The following is a 23,876-nucleotide window of genomic DNA, read 5'->3' on the forward strand; positions in this document are numbered from 1 at the left end:
TCCAGTGACAGAACCAAGAGATTCAGAATCTCCCCCTCGCTGTTCCACCACGAGTCCAGAGTGATCTGCACCCCAGGTTCCGGGTTAGTCTGCAGATTACAATGAGAAATGATTGACAGAATGCATTCTCCCATAGAGCAAAGGGAACTTGGCATGTGGGCAGGATTCCACTGCAATCTCCAACTGTAAAGCAGGCCTTAGCTCCAACACACCCTCCTTTTACCAGAACTCCCAGAAGGTTCTTCTGTTGTTTTTGTTTTGTTTGTTTGTTTTTTTTTTTTTTTTTTAATGTGTGTGTTGCTTCTAGGCTTGGTCACCAAACACATAGGGGCCAACATCCCCTTTCTTGGTCTAACAATCACAATAAGTGAAAAAGATGGCAAAGTCCAACCATCACATAGAGAAGAGTAATAGAAGTCAGACATTGGACCGGGCCTTAGAATTTAAACGACCCCTAGGTTTGGCAGTCACCGCAATAACCTGAAAAACTCTTCTTTCAAAGAAGAGCATGGTCATTTCACCTGGCATAGCTCTAGCCATGTTGTCTCTAGGCCTACACATCAAGTACATGACATACAGCCACATAACAGAAGACAATAAAGTCCATGAGGTGTAAGCTTGCTTGAAAATGGTTATCTTCCTGTTAAAAACATACCCTTCCGGCAGTGAAGCTGTAGCATCAGCTACTCCTAAGAAACGTTTCTTTGTCTGAGTTTATTTGCACCACAGCACGCGAGCGCTTTGCGACTCTGGCTTTCACATGCTATCGGATTAGTAGTGTGAGTTCTGCACAGGCTCCACCTATTAACGAAGAGAGGGTAGGGTAGGAAAGCAAATGACCTCATCTGCCCGTCCCGAATGGCACAGCGAACAGAGGCGCAGGTCTGCACGCACGCACCTCTCAGCTGTTCTTCCTCTCAACTCCTATTTTTAATATGCACCATGCACTTTAGCAAGCGCCAACTCTGCAAACCTATATGTCTTGAAAAACTCTGGGATGAGAGGTGAAAATGGGGAAAGCCTTTTGCACAAAAATTAATGCTGCAATGCAAAAAAAAGTTTTTTTTTTTTTGATAATTCAAACTTTAATGTTTACTTCAGTAAAACCCAACCCAGTAAACTATTTTCAGGCAGGATTAGTCAGAACTAAAAGGCTGGACTGTTTTCCTTCAGAGACTGAGTGTCTTTCCTGTTTGCAACAGGCTCCTGTGTTCCAAAGAGAGTAAATGGCATTGCCTTCAATCGCCTGTCTCATTCTGGCATTTCTAACACAGAACCCTACTGACAGAGTTCGGCTTGGCCTCCTGGAATGTAATTATTCTTTTCACTCATGGAACCTGGCACGCTCACAATGCATCAGCTTCAGGTTTTCCTTAAGAAAAAAAAAATCACAACATGGGGTCTAATGTAATGACAAGAAATGCAATTTCATTCCACCAGAAAGTCTTAAGCCTCTTTCAAAAATACCTACTGCGTGGTGAAAAGTGCCTCTAATGCTTGCATTCCTACTATCGCCTGTGTGGTTTGCTTTCGCATGAATCAGGTGGGCCAATCTACAGTCAAACATAAACACAGGCCAGACACTTTATATCACATACTGCAGAAAGAGGTGGCTCTGGTTGGAAGGTCACAGTTCAAACTAGTTCCTCTTCCAATGGGTTTATAGGCTTCACCCATCACTGATCGCTAGAATGCTCAACATTACGGGAATACCCAGACTTCTCAGTTCTAACTCTGAAGAGCCATTCTTGTCCATCTAGACTAATAGAAAACATATGTTCTTCTTTGCAAAGAGTTCAGAGAGCTATCTCTGTGATCCCGGGGGTGAAGTCCTGCTTGTAAAGCCCCGAGGGTTTCTGTGAGGTGTGAAATTATTGTGAAAGCATTTAGGAATCATATTAGTCGAAAAACAGTCGATTCTGCCAAGAAACAGGATCCCAGTTCCAGGATCAGTGTTGAGAAACAGAGAGGCAGGACAGACATCAGGCCCACGTGCTTCGACACCAACGGCACAGCCCTTCTCAGTCCACTGCCCTTACGCTTTTCCACAAAACCCTCTTTCCTCAAAATCAAGTGAGGTCCCATGAGACCCTGTTCCTGGGGTGGCCCCTGGTGTTTCCTTGCTGTAAGTCACTAATGAGTTTCACAACTCCGAGAGGCCCAATGCGCTGGCCTGAGAGTGCGTGCTACAACAATTGCAGTTGTTAAATTCCTATGTGGAGAATTTCTTTCTTAACTGTCAGAACCATTCCTCCCAGACCCCAAATCTCACCCAAATTTTTAGAGATTAAAAACAAACACACACACAAAAACCCTGAGGATTTATACTTTGGAAAATCACAAAAGCTTGCTTGTGGCACAGCGCATGTCCCGTGGCCTTGAACATCCATGAAGCCAAGAGAACACTGAGTCCCACCCACGTTTTTCCAGCCTACATTAAGGAAGCCTGGCCTCCACTCCCACAGCGGCATGGGGCGTGAGCTAGAAGAGGGAGAAAACAACAGCCACCAGTTATCAAAGAAACTTTCCCCTGGTTCCTGCTAGCCGAAGAGGCAAGGAACCTTATGGGTACCGTCACCACCACACATCCAAATTCCACAAAAACGGAGCCGCGGTTACCTGACTTCATGCCCGTATTTGATCAAATATATGCATGCAATCAAGCAGGGCCGCCCAGAGTGGTGGCGCAGCACGTCGGCAACTCCAGTTTCACTCACCGTACACTTGTTGGGCTTCTCCCCGGAGTGGACTCTCATGTGGATCAGCAGCTTATAGCGGGCGTTGAAGGGCTTGTACCTCCTTGGGCAGCCAGTCCAGAAGCAGGTGAAGTCTTCCCCCTTGCGCTGGTCTATGTGGACCTTCTCGATGTGCCTCACCAGTTCCTCCTGCTGGTCATATAGGGCACTGCAGTCTATCCAACGGCAGCAGTGCTTGCCCCCTGAGTCCTCCATCTCCCCATCCTCATCCAGGCCAGCCTGGGCCAGGGCCAGTGGCTGTGTGTGAGGCAGGAGCTCTGGGTGATGAAGGTGTGGGTGGGCATGGTATGGGGGTGGGGGGCCCTGAGGCGGGGGAAGAGGAGGGAGAGGCTGCGCTGAGGGCAGGTCCAAGGCACTGCCTGGGAACTCCTCCAGGCGCTCGGTTTTGAGCATATTGGCTGACCCATCCTGGCCCGGTAGGCCCGGCTGCAGCGCCACGTTGTTCGCAGGTCCAGACTGCAGGCCACCATGCTCCAGCTGCTGCATGCGCTCGTACTCCAGGGTACCGTCCTCGCCATAGCCTGGCAGCACCTGCCCTCCGCTGGCCACCAGCACACCTTTCTGCCCACTGGACACTGCACAAGACTGGGGAATGCAGCTGCCACGAACACCCAGGAAATGCCCATAGACCTCCGACTGTGGGGACACGTTGGCAGGGGAGGCTCTTGATCCGTTGATGTAGGCAACCAAGGAAGTCGGCGAAGTGCGGATGATAGTATTGAAGTCAATCCCAATGCCATCAGACAGCGGGGACAGGGACAGAGCTCTTTTCTTGGAGCGGGTGGAGTGGGACCTGGTTGCTGAGTGCCGAGGACTAGGGTAAGGAGAGTGGCTATTTTCCATGCCAAAAAGATAAGGTGGCAAAGGGTTAGAGACGCTATTGCTGGCCCCCGGTGTGCCAGGAGGCAAGCTCAGGACGTCCCCTAGGTCCATGCCATTCTGAGAGCCATGGTTCGATGACAGGGAAGGAAAAGCCCTGTAGCTCTGAGACCACTCCTGCTTGACACTCAAGGCCGATTGAGTCTCCGTCAGACTCAAAGTCGTGGACACCAGGGACTCTTGCAGAATGAGGGACCTGCAGCAGCAGCCAGAGAGAAGGGGAAAGAAACAAACAAATGTTTCAGCAAAGACGTGGATTGCTTGAGAGCTCAGAGGACACTGCACCGCCAGCCCCTTAAGGTTTTCCCTTACTGCATTCTGCACTAAACACGAGTTCTTAGACTGCCACAGAATCCGAGGCCTTAGGCTCCAGGTAAATAACATATTACCAAGACAAACAATGAAAGCTAATGCTTACTAAAATAATGAAAGAGCTATTGTTATAAATAATTCTAGTAATTTAATGAGAATAAATAGTCCTCATTTTATTTCAAAGTATCCCCTTTTCTATAGAGGGGGGAAACTCGGGACTAGGAAAAACGTTATAGCTGCTTGTCTTGGCAAACCAAAGGAGTATCTGTTAAGCACCTACCGTGTGCACCATGCCACGGTAGGCATTCAGGTTACATATTTCTGAACAGTACTAATCTCCAATTAAAATATACGTGGGAGGGTCTCACATAAGCCATGATTTTTTTTTAAAAAAGTAAACTTTCCAAGTTAAATATTTGTGTTAAAGACTTACTAATAATTTTACAATTTAGCGGCACTGATATTATCAAATTAGACATTTCAAAGGGCAATTTACAATGGCAAGTACTCATTCATTTCAAATGACCCTAGGAAATTTGTGAAAACGTAGAATACACGGGCAGAAAGCATACCTCGGTGAGCAAGTGCATACTTAGCAAGCTGGAGGCACAGAGTTCACTCTTTATCACACACAGAGAATAGTCCTTAATAGAACAAAGGCATTGTACAAGAAGTAACAAACTGAAAAGCTGCGTTTGGCATCATGCACCAGGCTACGTGGGTCTTAGCCACACTTGTTAAGATAGGTTTTCCGTGAGCTCTTGTCCTTGGATCTGAGCAGCATCAGGCCAAGAACAGGTCATTCACGTGCAGTAGTTCATTTTTATAACAATCCCTTCCCTGTCCTTCTCGTTCACAAAAGGAGTGCTAAAAATGTCACAATTCATTGTTTGCATATCAAAGTGGTTTATAATGATAATGTTAGACCCTTGAAAATCCATTTTTCTTTCCAGGGACATTATTGCTTTAAAAACAATAAACGAAAAGAAGAGCTATATCCCTCAGACAGAATATTCATCCCAAAAAGGATCAACATGTAAATAGAGAAAAAAAAAACGTTCCAGGACCCAACGCAGACACGGCAGATAGCTGAGAAACTTGGTTTATTCCATACGTGCCTGCAACTGGCTTTCTAGATTCTTTTATTTAAATACACTAATTACCAAAGATTCTTATGCAAAATGTGTGACTTCCCTCCATGAACACCCTCCCTGTCTCTGGCTGTTAAGTATCAACCTGCTACAGAGGAAGGGGGAAGCATCATTTCACCTGCTCCCTACTCCGCTTCACAAACTGGAAACCAGGAACGCCGTTTCTGCCAACCCGGGAATACTGACAAGAAAACATATCAGCTCCGGAAAAGCACGGTGTACAGTGGTAACACTGCAATTGACCTGAAGTTGCCCACGGGTGCGGCACTGTTTGCCAATGACAAGCCCAGCAGGAACCTATGTCCACCTGCCCTTGACAGAGATTTCCTTCTTGGTTCACATCCTTACATTTGGATTAAAGTCCTTCTGCCTTCTTCAAATGGTCTCTGAACCGTTTGGGTTCTAATTCCCCATGGACAGTTCTCAATTATTTCCCAAGCACACTTCCAGCACGTGGCTTTACCTGCAGAGCTCAGGAGAAGGCTCCTGGTGACTGGATGTCAAGAGCCTTTTGACCCTATCCCACGTGAGAGTCAGGAAGTACATTCAGACACAAGCTACATCAGGGATGTCAGAACACTGACAGAGCTCCATGGTGAACAGTGCCTGCTCTCAGGAGGCAGCCATTCGAGCACACTTCAGACTCTTAAGCAATGACCGACAGCCAGAGTGGCTCATGCAATTGTATGCACTCTGCTGATAAAACTTCATTATCTGGCTCAATGGCTGCATAGAGAAACATGTCCATTCTTCAATAATGCAAGGCAAAACTCACTAAACACTTGAATTATGCTGAACATGGCTTAATATATAGCACAGGATAGCCCAAGTGCAGACATGTTGCTTAGCCTCTTCGGCATCTCAGTTTTCCAAGGCAGCTGTCAAAATCTTTCAGGAAGCAAACTGAATAGTCTACTTAAAAGCAAAGGCATGAACAGAGAACAAGTTTGTGCCCCTTCCTCCCTCTGACACCTCAAACACCTAACAGGAACAAAACTTCCAACACGTGGCAGTTGCTTCCTATGCCTCTCAAAGATGCAATTTAGGAGACCTAATCATTCAAAGTCCTACCCATGAAGTCTATCTCTGTAGGAAGAGTCCTCTTTGCAAGGCATCTCTACTGTCTAGACCACCATCTCTGAGGATCTCGGAGAATCATGCTCACAAATGGCAAAAATCTTTCCATTGAAAGGATGGTTTTTATCTCCCTGGTACCTGCTGGAGTGTTAGAAACAAACTAAGTACTCAAACACCTGCTGATCAAGAGTGTACATAAAGAAGAGCCCGGCTTGGTGTTGCAAGCCTGGAATCCCATCCTAGGATTCAGGAGGCTGAAGGCAGAAGAAGGCTTCAAGGCCAACATCGACTACATAGCAAGATGCTAGCTCAAAGAATAGAATTAATACACAAAAACACTAATCATGACTTACAAGCTTACAGAGCATTTTATATATTAGCTTACTGAATAGACAGTATGACATAAATTAACTAGACTCATGAAATATTTTTCTAAGAAGAAAATAATGACCAAGCTATGACAGCAGAGGAGTGATGGAAGGTCCTTAATAAAGCACGAAGGAAGGGAAGCGATTGGCAGAGACCTAGCCGGCTCTCGTTTTCTCGCAATATACCCCAGTGTGGTCCACGATGCTCTGCTTGATTGGAAGACTTGGTGAGAACAGGCTTAGAATCACACAAGCTAGGACTACAACACAAATTGCCTGTTTTTCTGCAACAGTACACTGAACGAGTGTGAAGGCTGCCAAGGATTCTAGCCTGTAACCCCTGCTGCTACCCACACCAGGCCTGTGGAAGAAAAAGTGGCAAAGAACTCTGAAAGCTGTGTCACCACACTGAGAGCAATCTCCGTTCCCGTATGTTCATCTGACCCTAACGACATTATTTCTGGTGACTGGCTTATTTAGAACGGTGTGTGAAAGGCAAGACGATCACCCTAAAACTAAAGAAAAGCAAAGTGAAAAACTTAGAAGCTGTTAGGAGAACAATGCTCTCAAGAAGCCGAAGGAGCTATGCTGACCAAGTGGAGCTGTTTTGTTCTAAAGCTTCAAAGAAGCTTTTACTTACAGGTCATATGGAATTTTTCATACTGCTGCTCATGAAGAAAAACACATGTACATATACCAAGTGTGCATGTAACTAAATCCATGAGGATAAATATATAATACATGGCATATATGTGTCAGAAACCCATAGATCCTAGGAAAGACCAGCCCTAGCCTATCCGGAAATTGCCATCTATGCACCCCAGTAAATCTTCCAAAAGAGTAGGGACGCCTTATGAACACAGCAGGTTTAGAAGATGTCAGAATGCACAGGGAGCCTCGAGTCTGTTCTCAGTCGCTTTCTTGGCCTTCTTTGAGCTTTGTGTGCATACTGCAAACAAAAAAAGGCAATTGCTGCCAGTAATTCCAGTTTAGAATATAAAAACAATGCACACTATTTGGATCTAGACTGGTATCACTAGGCAATCGCTAACCTTTGCAAACTGACCCTGGGCAAATTAAGTAGGCTTTCTGTGTCTTGAAAACCACCACACCTTCAACAGGGATGACACGTGCTAGGACTATAAATATTCAATCGTGAGTTCAAAGTCACAGTGCATGGGGACACACGAGACAAGCTAAGCCCACACAAGCAGCATCCCATCTCTCTTACTGATCAGCTCTGCTCGGCTGAGAGATTAGACAATTGTATGAAGTAGTTGTCTGAGGTCCCCTACTTGTCACTCAGGGATGGACAGATGTGCAATGGCCTTTACAGCAGGATATGCATGACACCTAAGCTGGCGCTGGCTCCTGACTCTTCAACAGAGTAGAGAATTTGTTGAGCACTGTGGTGGACTAATAGAAATGCCTGGGCAGTTATTGCAGCAAATACACAGCACCAAGGCAGGATTCCCATCACTGGATCAAACAGAGCACAAGCTAAAGACAGAGCATGTTCTCTTAGAGGAATGCCCCCCAAAAAATTACATTCAAATCAAGGAAAGAAAAAAATAAAAGAGAGAAAGCAAAGAGAAAAATAAAGGAATATAGCTGGCAAATGTCTGAAAACTGTTCAATATTATCAGTAATGAAAAAATATCAATGATGAAAATTACACAACTATTACCTCAAACTAATAAAGTGTATAAATAAAACTAAACATATGAGGCCACTGTCAAGCTCACATGAGGGCTGGTCTTCTCTGTAGTGCAAGTGAAAATTTGAAAAATGCCTATTAATAGCAACAAAGCTGCTATCAGTAGCTGTTTAAACCAACAAATATTACCTCCTGAGAATTTATTCTAATCACTAGAGGCATGAAATAAAAGAACTGTAGGTTAATCCAATAAAGTATTATTGGTAACACTAAAGTAAGAGACAGAACTGCAATGTAAGTTACGAAGGGAGTAAAACATGCAGCAATCCTACCCTGGGGTGATGCCTATGCACCACAATGGTCAGCGTGGCAAGCTATCCCTAAAGGTACAATATCTTTATAACTTGGTGGTAACCAACAGCTACCTAATTGGGCTAAAGTCCTGTTCAACAGGAGGGAAATCATATCTGATACTGTACACCTAGCTAAGAACACATGTCCAGTGAGGCCATAGACTTAGAAGGGGGCCTAACAAAGCCCCTTTGCTAGACCAGTATCATTCCTAACTTCACTCTAAACACGCATCCTCATAGCTACAGGTACGTGCAGCTTTCACATCCTCCCGGCAGATGGAGACCATTAGAGAAGGCCACAACTCGTCTAAACGCAGAGAACAACCTACTACAGGGTGTTCAGCTGCCATTGATACATCTCTCACTCAAGCCCTGCACCCTCAAGGAAGAGGAGATGAAAGACTGCCATAGGCAGAAACAGTGTGTCTTCTAGCTATGGCCGGGGAAGCTACCCTCGTGAAATCAACAACATGGCTGCTTAAACAGACCTGAACTATGACAACACCAGTTGGCATGCCAAGGTGGATGGGGGAAATTTCACAAGGGCACCACCCTAACTGAAGCATTAAAGACTGCTAAGAGAGGGAGAATGAGTCTCTCCCGGGGATGAACCCCCTAAACTGTTACCCAATGACAAGTGCTCAGACCCAAAGAATACCCAGAAAAGCAACAGTGAAGGGAACAGCAGATTGCATTTACTATTTATTTGGATATATATTATATATAATATATATTTAATATATATATTACACAATAATGATTAAAGAATAAGGAGCTATGAATCTGAAAGAGAGGGGTTGAAGGGGGGACAGGGAAGAGAGAAATGATATAATTATCATTTTTTAAAATCACAAAAAAGAAAGATCTAATAATAAAGGACTGGTAAGAATTCATTTTATTTCTTTCTTTGTAAAATGGCATATTTGGGGTGGGAGGAAACCATGACATGAGGCTAAAGGAGATTTCTTACAAAAAAGACTTAAGATATATATATATATATATATATACATANATATACATATATATATACATATATATATATTGGGAAAAGTTATGAAACCGTGTTTATTATATGGTCAACTTGATGGCCAGGAAACCCAGGGCTGTAGGGCATGTGTTCACAGGGATCTATCTGAAAGGTGTTTATCAACTTTCCACTCACGGTAATCTCCGGGTGAGCACATTTACTGCCGAATTCGAATTCTGGGAGATCTCTGAGAATTTTCTTTTTCAGGATAGGAAAAAAAAACAGGAGTTTAGAAATGACTAGGTGCATTCGGACAGAAGCCATGGACAGCAGCTTGGAAAGGTGTGTACTGCTTGGGCTCACTACATTGGTTTTTCTACAGCTTCCCATTTTTTACAGTGCACAGCAATTATAGAACTGCAGGAAAACAATCAACTTTGCAGCTGCTCAAAGGGCAGGCACCTCTCAGACGGAACGGTTCGTGGCCTCTTTGGCCCCCATCTACCTATAGAAGACCCCCATGCATGAAATGCTTGGCTGGTTTACTCACTAGCTTTAGTGCTAGGCTGTAAAATGCCTTCAGGTTGCACTGTTGCCTCTCAAGCACTTATTCACCTGATGGGACACACAAACCCATGTAACGACCACAAAAAATACACAACTTTTCCAAGCTGCTATACATGGATTCTACCCTACCTCACCTAGGCATTTCTCAACTCATTCCAGGGAGGAAAAAAAAATCACACACACACACACAGAAACACATTCCTTGAGAAGATCTCACAGAATACATAGTCAAAACACTTGTCAGTGCATCGTCAAGATGTTGTCTCTTAAGGATATAATATTATGCTAAGGAATCAGCTATGCCAGGAAACACCGAGATAACGACCCCTCTGGCCGCACCATGAAAGAGACTGTGTAAGGCTCCTGGCTTCAGCGGCCTGAGCTCTGCCTACCGTCAGCCTCGCCATTAATTACGACTGCCTTCCAGGCATGGGGTGGACGTGCCACAGACGGAAAGCTGAAGGTTCCCAATGACACCCACCAATGAGCAGAGTTAATTTTACATGCAGCGCTCAGCAAGGCTGAGGAGTCCCTTGAGGCACAATCATCAATGAGAAAGTGACAGCCTCCCATCACTAAAGTCTCGAGTGGAAAACAAGCTTTCACCTTTCAAAAAAAGGGGGGGGGCATAAATAAGCGATCTGGGAGTCAGGATTTCAGAATCTCAACTGGAGGCTGGAAGGAGGCCAGGACGGAAGAGCAGAAAAGATGAGCAGGAAAAGGAAGGGAAAAGGAGAAATAGAGTCTCAACTACAAGGCACCTCAGCAGGTTACAGCAGGCACAGAAGGGATGCAGAGAGCGACTCCTCTGCAAGATACATCATCTCAGAATTGATATGGGCCAAACTTCTGCACCGTAATTTTCTCAAGAAAGTAACTTCTAAATGATGACATAATAATCTTCCAAAGAAATAGATCTCAAACATTATACCACAGTTCACCTTGATTCGCCACCCCCCCCCCCCACCGCACACACAAGGACCCGAAGGAAGATAAAATTCTGCCTAGAGGGGAGTGGTTTCTTTCAGTTGAGTGAGAAAGACACAAGGTGTTGTACTGCACTGATGCTGCCGCCTGACCAAACATTTAACTAAAGGCTTGTGAAGCTGTGTCTTCCCAAACACATTAGAGTTCGTGATTTCTACCTTTGTCCTCTCTGCTGTGTCCCTAAACTGCTGCGTTATGCACACACTAGGGACCTAGTACATGTTTGAGTAGATGAGTGCACAGTTGAGCAGACTGGCAGCTTGTAAGCCAGCCCTGAGACCCTGCAGTGCACACCTGAAAGCCCTGCAGATGTGCAGAGCATCTCACTCGGCCAAGGTGTGCCTTGCTTTGTACGGCAGTGACAAGTTTACTAACTAGGCTTCGGGTCCTGAGACTCCCACATCTCACATGACCAGACAACAGCTATTACGTCATTCATCCTGATTAGGAATGTCACATGTTCGCTTCTGAAACACGTTCTCCTACGAGGCTAAAGCTGAAAGCGCTGCTTTAGCACCAGTGAGTGAGGGACTGAGTGTGTGAGTACATTCGTGCTCAGGAAGAGAGGGGAACAACACTCGTGGGGTATGGATTATACCAGAAGGAAAAGGGAGGGAAAAAAACGTAAGTTGAGACCTGGAATCTGAAGGAGGTCTATTCAGGTTGGCTGCATTCAGTGCCCTCGGTAAGCTAGGACTGATCTGCTTGCATGCTGTGGAGACCTGGCTTGCTGGAGGTGAAATGGGTCCCAGTCGCTGAACCATCATGGGACTGCTGGTGACCACTAGATTGTTGCAGCTGCCTTTTCCAATGGACTTGCACTGAGGCCCAAAGCCAAGAGCCCCTAAAAACAAATGAATCAGGTTAGCTTTCATGTCCCTTACATCAGAAATCAGTACATACACATGTGCACATTTATAGCGGGGCTCATCTTTAGAGACAGTCCTTCTGAAGTGTAGTTTTTTTGACATAGGGTCTCATGTAGTCTAGGCTGCCCTCCAACTTACTGTAGCCCCTGTTCTCCCTGCCTCCACCTCCCAAGTGCTGGTGTTACAAGAGTATCTCTTTTAATACTCATTAGACCAAAAAGCATGTGATTCCAATGCAAAACCTGTAATGTTATAGCAAAAAGCTTTTCATAATCACCACTCAAACCATTAAATATGGCTAAATTTCACTGTGCAGAAGTGAGAATCAGCTGTTGAAAATTAAGCTGAAAGTCATAATTTGTAATATCCTTAACTGAAGGGTGACGGTGATCAGTAGACAGAATTATCTTGATCAAATCAACTCCTTCCTAGAGTAGCTAATATTTTGAATCACAGAGTAAATAAAGCCAATACTGCTGGCGGGGGGGGGGGGGGGACCAAAAACATTGAACTGATTTGATTGTGAATCTGTATTTCCTGATAGCCTCTTTAAGAGAATTATAGTCAAACTATATCCCTTTAACCTTGAGTTTCCCCTCTTCATCCCCAGTACACTGCCATTGGACAGAAAACTTTTTTTTTAATAATTCAAGATGGGAAATCCATAAAACACTCACTTGGAAAGGTAACTGAATTTAACAACATTTTTTGTTTTCATTACTTATCATATTCCAATTTTTCTTTTAAAAAAAACTGTGGTACACACCCAAAGAGAAAGAAAAAGAGGCAAATAAACCCACAAGAATCTATGTCGTTAAAGAGAAGTGAAAGTGGAGAGGGAACGGCTAACATTGCCATGACTCATCTGTTTCAAGCAACAGTAAAAGCTTAGTCATTCTAGATGTTCCCTTCAGGGGATGCACTTTTTCAGAACCCGCCGACCACCTGGGTCTCAGTGGCTGATCCTCTACTCCCAACTCTAACAAATGAGGATACAGTTCTCGCGAGATTCTCTGGCTTTGCCGTCACTCTACCCGGGATCAAAGTATGTAGAATTTACCACTGTCATTTTCTTTAGCTCTAGAAAGCAAAATTTCATACTTTGTTTTCCTCCCAAAATAAACCAAACTGCCAAGAGTTCTTTTACTTGGCATGGACTTCGGTTCCATTTTCTTCTAAGAGCCCCTTGAGACAAAACAGCCCTGAAAGTTGTTGCCATGTCCCCATAAATGAAGCTACAACTCAACTCTCCTGCTGGAGCCCCAGCTACGTTAGGTGGCAGCAGCCCCTCTCCATGTCAGAGCTAAAACCCATGTGCTCACGGCCTGCCTACAGCCACACAGGGAATTAATAAGTATGAAGCTCAACTCCTCTGTGTGTTTCCATGGCACCCACAGGCTTCAGTTTGGGCTCTGGGCACGCTCTTGAACATCTTCCAAGATCACTGGCTCCTAAAGAAGATCTCAGATCTTTGTTCAGATGTCCAAATTCACCTCCCTCTTGCGCCTGAGCAGGTTTCCGATCTTATGTCTTCCGAGACCAGTTGGCGGTATTCCATTTTTATGACTCACGGCTTTGGACCATCAGGGTTTTCCGCCTTAACATCAAGAGTGGCGGGTGTATTTTTAATATCATGCTCATAAACTGAGTTTCTCTGAAAATTCTTAATTGTGTGTGTTTGCATGGGCTCTCTTTGAACCGTGGGAAAGAGGATGCAACGGTGCGGAGCCTAACCCAGCCTAATAACCTGCGTTACTGCCTCAGCTGCCACAGCTACTAGATGTTTCTATTAAAAGCGACATCAGATATCAAGCACTCAGTCAACCAGGATACCATGCACACTCATATAATGAATTGTCACTCTGTATCGGATTCATCCTTAATGAAACCATTCACATCTATCTACCTCTAAAACAAATGCATGAGTCCCTCTATCAGCCCACACAAGAAAGAAAGCTTGGTAACAAAGCGTATAAATACCTACTTGTCAAATCTAAAATGCTGCGTGCATATACATCTATATATGTAGTAAAATCACTAAGAACCAATTGAATCCATGCGTGGCATCACTACTTCAGAGATGGGATGAAGACATGTATACCTTAGAATTCTCAACTGCCAAATATGAGGACAGCATCTTTTACTCTAACCCTCGCTCGCAACGGTCTGTTAACTTTGCGCCTAGTGAGCCCCTGTGCATCTTCAAGGTTTCAACCCAAAGCTCCTTGGGTTCACCTGCCACCCGCAGTGTCCTCTGGACAGATCTGAGTGCTCTATCCTTTCATCTTCAGGAAGTGAGCCTATGACCTTCCCCCCAATCTCTCATGTCTGCTCTTCAATTCTTTTTGAAAAAAAAAATGAAGTCCTTGTTTAATGTGCATTTTCTTCCCTAGAACCCAGTCTAATAGAAAGCCTTCTTCATTTAAGGCATAAAAATTAAGAATGACTGCAATGAATATTAAATATTATCCAGCTTTTTCCATGGAAGCCCTCCTGACTTTTTTTTTAAATGAAACATGAGACCATTTTAAGAAACCCAAACTAAGTTGATCCTCTGATGTGTAGCTGACCAAGCTGAATGGAAGAGGAGGCTGGTGAGCGTAGAACTGTACATCTGTTCTCCTGGTCCAGACACTGACCCCTGCAGCCCAGACTCACATCATGAGATACCTCAGTCCTTCTCTGCTCAGTATCCCACTATCCTGCCCCCTACTCCAAACACACGGATCAACTTCAGCATCCTCTAACCACAGAGAAGTGACAGCTTGTGTCAACAGTGACTTTCTCAGAAACATGCAGCATTTTATGCAGTAATGAGAATGTTCTAGAAAATGGCACCATCAAGCTCACAATGGAAAATAAACAAGAGTTGTACCAAAAGACACTATTAACAAAGCATTAAAAGTCTAATTCTTTTTTAGAATCCCAGACAGAAGCATGAGCTCCGAACTACTGGGAGTCGGAGTGTGGGCTCTGTGGGCAGCCTGACTGTCTGGGATCAAGCTCTTTGCATGACAGGGGCAAATTTCTGAAAACTGGCCGTCCGTGTTTGTATCTCACCATCTACCAAAGAGGAAAAGAAACTGATGCTGCCCCCTAAGGGGCTTTGCATCCAGTGTTAGCAGCACACACAAAGCCTCGGCACCATAGTAGATACTATAGATGTCGGCAGCTCTCGTCACTGATGGCTGTTCCATGTCTGCCCTTGCTTTTCTGTTCCACTCTGTTAAAGAAGAAAAGTTCTTCATATTTCCTTGCACAACACAAGAGAGTAAACGATGCTGTTTAATTCTCTGCCCATTTCCAATGTTCTTTCTGTTTTGAGCCCAGAGCCAATTTTTTTTCAACCAGGTGTCATCACAGATAGAAATTTGCAACTGGCCAAGTTTGAATGTTCCCTGGCTTGTTGTTCCATAAAAACAAACCATACAGCTTTTCTGACTACCAGATGTGCCAACTACTTGGGCACTAGTTTTTCTTTTCGAAATACCGCTTATTTTTAGAGACGGCATGGTGTGCGTTTTAAAAATGTGTTTACTGCTCAAATAAAGATCGGAGAGGACGGCGTTCTGAGCTCCGCACAGGTTCTCGCCGAGATCACACTGTGCTGCTGGGAAGCCCCTCACACTTCGCATCTCTAAGGTTCTAAACTGAGCGGTCATTTTAGAAGGGCCGTGATTTTCATGACTATCTTCATTAGCAGAAAGGGTCTTCCTCCAGGAGCAAGGTTGATTGGCTTGTACCTATCATAAATAGGTTGATTCTTTCCTAACTGCGAATGTCTTCTCTCTGGTCCTCTGAAAATTCACACTGACACAGAGGGTAACAAAAGTGTAACGCAGACGAGAGAGCAGCGCAGAAATAATCAAAGCTTTGCTAATCACTAATCAACCGGCACTTACAGAATGCTAACCCTGGGCCAGGCAGCGCATGGAGACAGTGGTACAAGGAAGGATCAAGCCCCCAGTGATGGGAAATTCCTGCCTCTCAGTGGATCATGTGAAATAGGCTTTTATCAGGTTACAGATGATCAGCTTCTAAACAGTACAATGCAACTCACACACTGGACATTTTCTAGGCAAAAGTATTACTATCAGATAGAGTCAAGTCCTGCCCCTGTCCTCACTAGCTATGTGGCAATGGGCAGAGTCCTTGAGATCTCTCTGCCCTAGTATCCTCTTCTAACACTAGGAACGGTCAGATCACTTAACACATGGGATGGCTTTAATGACAATTGGTTAATATTAATATACATACCACCACGTTTAAAAATCTGGGTTCTCTATGAAATATTTTCAGACCTAAAAAAGATTGCAGAAATAGGAAAATAATCTCCAACTTCACCTAAGGCCATTTCTTCATCCAGCATATGATCTCAGGAATTTGCTCCTTTCAACTCTGGGGCCATTAAGAATGAACCATAGATTTCATATTTTAATTCCTAAATGTATAAGGACAATATAATTATAAAATCCAAAGCATTCAGCAAGGCTATAATATTAGTAAAGAAAACACTATGCTCACATTATTTCCAATAATATATGTAATGATACATGTAGATCAATTCCTTTTTAATCCAAAATCATACAGTATAAAGAAGTTTTAATCCACACTCCAGTGATCTCCAAGAATGGAATAGCAAATCATTGGAGACAGAGCACTGAAGGTTGATAGAAAAGATGAAAGGTTCAAGAAAGAAGAGGGGAGGCTAATATCACAAGAGTCAAGAGCATACTTCTGTATCATAGCCCCACCACCCCTAGCTTTATAATCTTCCCGCACTGCTCAAGCTCCGTGTCTCAGTTCCCTGATTCTAAAATGATTTTGATGCTTCCAGAACTGTACAGCTGTTAAGAGGGCTGAAAGAGCTGGTATGTGTGACACATTTAGTACGTGGTGCTTACTAAATACTTGAAAAGGTTAGCTGAATTTGGAGCTGGAAGACAGCTCAGTGGGTAAAGTGCTTGCCTTGCAAACACCAGGACATGAGTTCAAACACTAGATCCATGTAAAAGATGCCAGGCCTCATTCTAATTCCAGAACTGGGGAAGCGAAAGCAAGCAGGTCCCCAGGGTTTAATAATCCGCCATGGCAACACACTTAGAAAGCTCCACGACAGTCAGAGACCTTTTTTTTTAAAAAAAAAAAAAAAAAAAAAAGGTTGATTGATTGTGTTTGGTATTTGAGGAAACAACACCCCAAGTTGTCCTCTGACCTCTGTATCATGAACACACACACACACACACACACACACACTACACACGGATACACAAATTAGCTCAATGTTATTGAGAAGCCCCCCCCCCCAGGCTCCCACCCCTAGCCAAGATATCTGCAACTGAGGCCCCAGCAGCAAAGGAAAACTTCGTTTTCTCCAATGGAGTCTCAGGAATAAATTACCACACTCCAGGACAGGCCCCTTGCCCGGGAGTAGTTGGCCAAAGCAAAATAGATCAATATTAATTTTTTGTAGACCTTTTGTCTCATTTTGCTTTGTTTGGGCTTTCTTTCTTTTTTCTTTCACCTTATCAGAGTTTTGCTTGTATATTTTGGTTTCCATTTGTTGTGGGGGTTGTGTGTGTTTCTTTTTGGTTTTTGTGGTTTTTGAAGAGAGAAAGGGCAGGAAGGGGTGTGGGTGAGGGAATGGGAAGAAAATGAGGGCAGAGAAAGTGTGATTGGAATAGTATATGAAAATGGTTTTCAATAAAAGGTAAGAGGAAGGAAGGAAGGAAGGAAGGAAGGAAGGAAGGAAGGAAGGAAGGAAGGAAGGAAGGACGGGTCTCCAGTACCATTTTATATTGTTTCTAGAATTTCTTTCCCCTTAAATACACAGGAACTAATGCTGATATCTCACAATGCATGAAACACACAGTCACACACAAAGCCAGACACACAAACACACACGGACAGGGACACAGACAGACACACACACAAACACGCACACACACAGCAGCCCAATCCTTCCTGGGGTGGGCTCCAGCTTCACGCCAGTCTTGGCTCACCTCTCTCATCCCCTTTCAGCTCACTGCTTCAGACAGGATATGGCTGTCTTAGACTAAGGTGTTCGTCTCAAGAGAAATGCCTTCGGTACAATTTACAACAAGGTAATTGATGGGGGAAGGTAATTGGTTAATTATAATAAACCAACTGCTTGGCCTCATAGCTTAGAACATAGGTGGGTGGAATAAACAGAATAGGATGCTGGGCGGAAGAGGAAGTGAGGTCAGACTCTGCTCTGCTTCCAGACAGACCCAACAGCTCTGCTGGAGCAGAGACGCCATGCTCAACTCTCCCGGGCAGATGCACGCAATGAAGCTCCTCCAAGTAGGCTAGAATCTTCCCGGTAAGCGCACCTTGGGGTGCTTACACACATCATTAGAAATGGGCTAGTCCAGGTGCGAGAATTAGCCTGTAAGGGCTAGAGTTCATGGGCCAAGCAGTTCTTTAAATGAATACAGCTTGTGTGTTGTTATTTCGGGCATAAGCTAGCCAAGCGGCTGGGGTGTTGGGGACGCAGCCCCGCCGCCGCTTCATATTTCAACAGGTAATAGTACAGAAAATAGAAAATAAAGGCATCAAAAATTCCCCATATCCGATTTTTAAAAAAATCAAAAGTCTGCATGGAAAAACAGAAGTATTATCTTCAGCATTTCTTTATGCATTCATTGCCTGCACGTGTGTGCAGTCGTATGCATATGCGTAGGTGCGCATGCCATGGTGCTCATGTAGAACAAGAAAACAACCTGTGAGAGACAGTTCTCTCCTCCATCTTGGGACTCCAACCCGGGTTGTCTGTCAGAAATGACAGTAAGAACAGTCGGCTGCTGAGTCACGTCCCTGCTCCCAGAAATAGTGTTTTATTAAACTTATCAATAACCCTTCACTGTGCAAACAAAGTGTTTATAAGTTTAGTCCTTCCTTTGCTCCTGGTGATCACAAGAATGAGACATAGCTGTAACTAATCTAGGTCATTCTGAAGCAAAATTTTTGCAACTTTGAAGCTCGAAATTTTATCACTGTTTCTAGTTCTAAGCACTTAAACACCCCTGCCCTGCGTGGCTTCCTTAACGGAGTTCTCTCTGGATTGAACCCCAGAATAAAAAAAAAAAAAAAAGAACTCTTCTTAAAAAGTTTTTTTTTTTTAAGATTTTGTTAAATAAATAAATAAAGGTGTTTTGTCTACATGTATATGTGCACAACACACGCCTGCAGTGCCCACAGGGCCAGAAGAGGGTTCAAATACCCTGGAACTGGAGTCACAGGTGGTTGTTAGCCACCGTGCAGGTGCCGGGAATGAGAACCCGGGTCTTCCGGAAGAGCAGCCAGTGCTCTTAACCATGCAGCCATCTTTGCAGTCTCTAAGTGAACACTCCTGCCATTTTCAAAAGCACACAAATCTCAACTGCTATGGAACACGTGTGAGTGTGCATGGGAGAAGGTGGCTGTCCTCCACAGCCAGCCTGTGGATGGAACCCTGGCCACTAAGCAGGTTGCTGTCATATTTCAGACTCTCTACAAAGCGGCTCAAAGGATAACTGAGAAGCAACACACACCCTGTCTGCTCGGTCATGAGTCTGGGCTGTGATTACCATCACTGCGGTACAGAACAAATTTTAAGCAATGCAAACTGAGCCATGAAGGCAGAAATGATTATTTATGAACCCCAAAAAGTACTAACACGTCTTGCTAACACCTCGTTCTCTAAGAAAGAAACTGCCCACTCTTTCTCTAATGTAGAAGCAAGACTAAGTGGGGAAAGCATGCCACAAGAAACTCTTCAGGCTTTCTTCTATGGATAAACTTAGGCGAAGGGGCAGAGGGGCAAGGCAAGCCTCACCAGGTACATAGATAGTGATATTACATATGTAGCGATAAGGTTGTCCCAGACAGAGTGGGCAAGGCCGTCTGGTTTTGTGGCCCAGACAGAAAGAGCACTGGGATATCACTGAACACTCTGCCCTCACAACCTATCATATCCATCAATACAATAAGATGTTCTGATAATAAGGAAATATTCAATACACTGTGACAACCCCCACAGGTTCCGAACTATGTTTAGGGCCATAGCATATGTAGTTTTAGGCTTCAGGTTTATTAAGTTAGCATAAATCAAAGCATCGCCTAGACTGTACTAGTGACTTCTTGTTGGGATCACATTTACTTACATTTCAAACTTAAAATAATATGCGTTAAGGTCAAAGATGTACATTAAAAAAAACAAGGTATTTTCATGCCTGTCCAGTTGCAGCAGTATTCTTCTAAGAGGCTCAATTCAAACAGCCAAATGTGTATCCTTCCACACATCTAAGCTCTACTGACATGAATATGTAAGCTCTAATTCTAAAAGCAATATGATTTATCATACATTGCCCCCATCTGTTCTTAAAAGATACCATGAAAATATCGCTATTTTAATAAAGTCTCAGAGCAAATGCTGAAACCATCTACCTTTATACCACAAATTCCTGTCTTATAAATAAAATATGGGTGTTCATATGTAATATATAAATAGTTCGGGGCAAGGCACCATAGCATGTGGGCTCCTTTCTCTTTCCTCAACTGGGGATGTCCGAGAGAACTTTGAAAAGTATACGCTTTTCACCTGAGAGGGATGAGCAGGATCCTCCCTGGGCCCCATGCAAAACCAAGCCAGCCTGCACACTGGGTCCAGGTCATCAGGCCTCTGAAAACCTCACTCGCAGCCCCTTCTAGAAACTGCAAACAATCAACTACTGCACAGCAAACATGCAAGGCTTATTGTGGAACCTTGGGACAAAACTGCAATGTCTCCCTGCTAAAACACAGCACTAACCATGAAGTGAACGTGTCTGAGTGTCCAGTGTGCCGCTTGAAGATACAGAAAGGCTGGATGGATGCTAGAGATGCCAGAGACTAGGAATCTGAATGGCAGCATGGGCAGGTGCTCAGAAATGCGCACAGCCTACGGGAGGTAAGAAACACTGAGTGCTGTCATCGCGGAGCTGACAACCGACTGACACCAGAGAGACTCACCTAGGGGCCATCAGAAGAGGTTAATGCACTGTGCCGGACTGAATACGACGCTAAATTATAGACAGGAGTTTGAAGAAGAAAGAGAGCAGTTGCTACGTTACAGATAATTCACTGAAGACGATTAACCCAGAGACATTTCTCAAAGAGCTTTGGAATTTCCAAAGGTGTGTCACTTAAGTAGTAAGAGAAAAAAGCTTCTAGAGATGCCCATGGTCAAACAGTATCAAAACACCTTAATAAAACAAAAGTCACATATTTCTTTCATTACAAGGCTTCTTATAACTCTTCCCGTGCACAGAGTTATCCCTCGGAAGGACAAATGGAATGCAAAATATATTTGTTGGGAAGATTGAATTTTTAGAGGCTCTTCTTCCTTGGGGAATCACTCAAGAATAACATTCTCATTCTACTGAAATTAACAGGCTAAAACAATAAAGGAAGAAAAGACACATGGAGAAGAACTAACAGGCTGAAATCGTGGAAATAAAAAAGGGGGAACAGGGCTCCTGAGGTAGGTGAATCTAGCACAAAGAAGGGAGGAGCTGGAGTTCAGGGCATCAGCTTAGTTACTCCAAAAGACCAGGGCCATTGTTGGGACCCAGAATGTTCAGCAGTAGCCTGGAACTATTGGAGGTTCATAGAAACCTTAAGAGGGAAGCACAAAAGGAGACTTTGGATCATTGAGAGTATGCCCTTGAGGGGGACTTGTTCTACTCCTTCTTTTACATTTCCAAATGGGTTTGCTCCAGTGTTAACATGGTCACTGGTCCCGTACCACAGGCCCACGAGCAATGGAACCACTGTGTACTGAATGTTTTCAAGTCCCAAGTCCAAAACAACCTAATCTCTTCATAAGTTAATTATCTTAAGTTTTTTTTTTTTTTTTTTTTTTTGCCACAGGAACAGAAAGCTGACACAATCTGACATTAAAGCTGAACATCCAGTGACTCCATACTGAATGGTATGTTAGCATCGCAAAGGTTATTTCCTTAAAACTGTGAATTCCTAGACCCTACTCTGGGCCCACTAACTGGATAATGTCGGCATAACTGGCACTGGGGGCTCTGTGCTATTGGCGTAACTGGCTGACTGTCATGGGAGGCTCCAAGCTAGAACGGATGGTACAGACCACTAGGAGCTCTCCCAAGAGTAAACTCTTTTTCCAAGACATGAGGAAGACAAGCAGCAATGGGTTAAACAGAAAGGAGACAGTGACGAAGGCTCAATGCGGCAATGAAAACTCAGAAAGCAATGATTACAGAAGCTGGTTAAGAGTAAATCCAGGGATTCTTATAATTACATTATAAAGACTTAGGAGATCATGTTTAAGATGTGGGACATCATATAAAGTCTATCCTGTGACTTCTTCCCAATGTGTTCCAATATAAACAGGTCAAACCCTAACCCAAGGAGAATCCTATGAACCATACAATCCCCCACTAAAACTTGCCTTCGAGTCTGATTCTCCTGTGTTTATTCCACAAGGCTATAATTTTTACAGCAACGTGCTTCCAGCTTTAGTCAGCATTACAGGAATGTGGCTCACAAAGTGTAGAATCACCAGCCCCCTGCTCATTCTGTTTCATGCCTGTATTAAGTGGAGTCGCAGCTATACCTAAGAAACTGAAAATTGCCCCATGCTTGGCTGTACTTCTAATAACCCCACTTCCTGGGCATCAGCCCTCATCTTGCTTCCCACACGGCTGTGCACTTCTGGTGAGAAGGTATAAAGGATACATAGCTCCCAGTCTGCTCGAAAGAGGGAAGCTAGCGTCAACACTGTTCCCGAGGTTTACATCCTCAAGTCCCATCACTTGGCCACTATACATCAATTATCAACTAATTAGTAAAGAGGACTTCTGCTCACCCTCCTGCTCGCCCTTGTGATGCTCTGCCAAGTTAACTGAAAGCCTCTCCGCTCCGCAGAGACTCTTAGGATAGCAAGAGTGTTAAATAAAGTTCACTCACAATTAGCCCCGAAAACCAAAAGAGGAAATATAAGCACGCTTTACTGCTTTCCCCTTGACAAAATCTCCAACAATCCCGCGGGAAGAGAATAGATATGTTTGTTAAATAAGCAAACTGTCACTCTCCAAAGACGGAAACGTGAGCACAGGCACAATTTAGTGATTTATCACTTATGGGTCAGTTATCGGTGTACCGCGGCCTTTCTCGGCTGTATCAGATACTTCAACGGAGTTTCGGTTCATCGACGAGTCAGGCAGTTCCCTGTCTAACAATGAGCTTACACCAAAGCCTGTCTGCTGGATTCAACTGTGGAAATGTACGAAGGTGGAAGTACTTAAAAAAGATTTCCACAAACACAAGAAAAGATGAGAGGAAATGTACTTTCAAAGAGAAAACTGCCTTAGCCTCCTAAGGCCACGAACTAGTCACACTGACCTACTGTGGACTTTGGCACTGTGATGGTCATGGAATCTCAGGCCATCGGGACAAGCTCTTCTGCAAAATCTTCGGGCCAACTGGATGGAGTTTAAGAAAGAAGTGTGAACAACAGCCACTCTTGAATTAAGGTGCCTTGGTGCTGAGTACACAAAAATCAGAGATGAGAAAGGGATCTGTGTAAGCTTGGAGGAAAGGGTGGCACTCCTCTGACTCAGCCTCGCCGTGGCCGGAGGGCAAAGGACCAGAGTGAGGAGAGAGGGAAGTGCCGAGAGCAGTGCGGAATCCGCACCAGAGACCTCGCAAGTGATGTAGACGGAGCCAGAGAGGATATTCACATACAAGCTGCATGAGCATGACCACGGGGACCATGACCACGGGGACCATGACCACGGGGACCATGACCACGGGCAAGCTCCTTAAACTCTCTGTGTCTTTGTTGCCCACCCATCTGGAATACGGAGTGATAACTGCTCCCACCTACATACGGCTGTTGGAAGAATTGAATAAACTGAATA

General features: G+C 44.2%; 1 protein-coding gene across 6 annotated transcripts in view; it reads right to left on the reverse strand.

Moving 5' to 3' along the window:
* Glis3 (GLIS family zinc finger 3) overlaps positions 1–23,876 on the reverse strand; it is a 425,456-nt gene that overhangs the window by 272,998 nt on the left and 128,582 nt on the right. For 4 of the 6 annotated variants that reach the window (XM_050159533.1, XM_050159550.1, XM_050159558.1 and 1 more), the window contains 2 exons: positions 11,711–11,918; positions 2,718–3,831 (listed from right to left, as the gene is read on the reverse strand). In XM_050159533.1, the coding sequence (XP_050015490.1) occupies positions 2,718–3,831; positions 11,711–11,918 (1,322 nt within the window). The remainder of the gene's footprint in view (positions 1–2,717; positions 3,832–11,710; positions 11,919–23,876) is intronic. The other 2 variants (XM_050159565.1, XM_050159574.1) reach the window with 1 other exon arrangement.

This window comes from Alexandromys fortis, unplaced genomic scaffold (genome assembly GCF_014885135.2).
Source record: "Alexandromys fortis isolate MF-2015 unplaced genomic scaffold, M_Fortis_MF-2015_v1.1 scaffold_10, whole genome shotgun sequence".
NCBI classification, from domain to species: domain Eukaryota; kingdom Metazoa; phylum Chordata; class Mammalia; order Rodentia; family Cricetidae; genus Alexandromys; species Alexandromys fortis.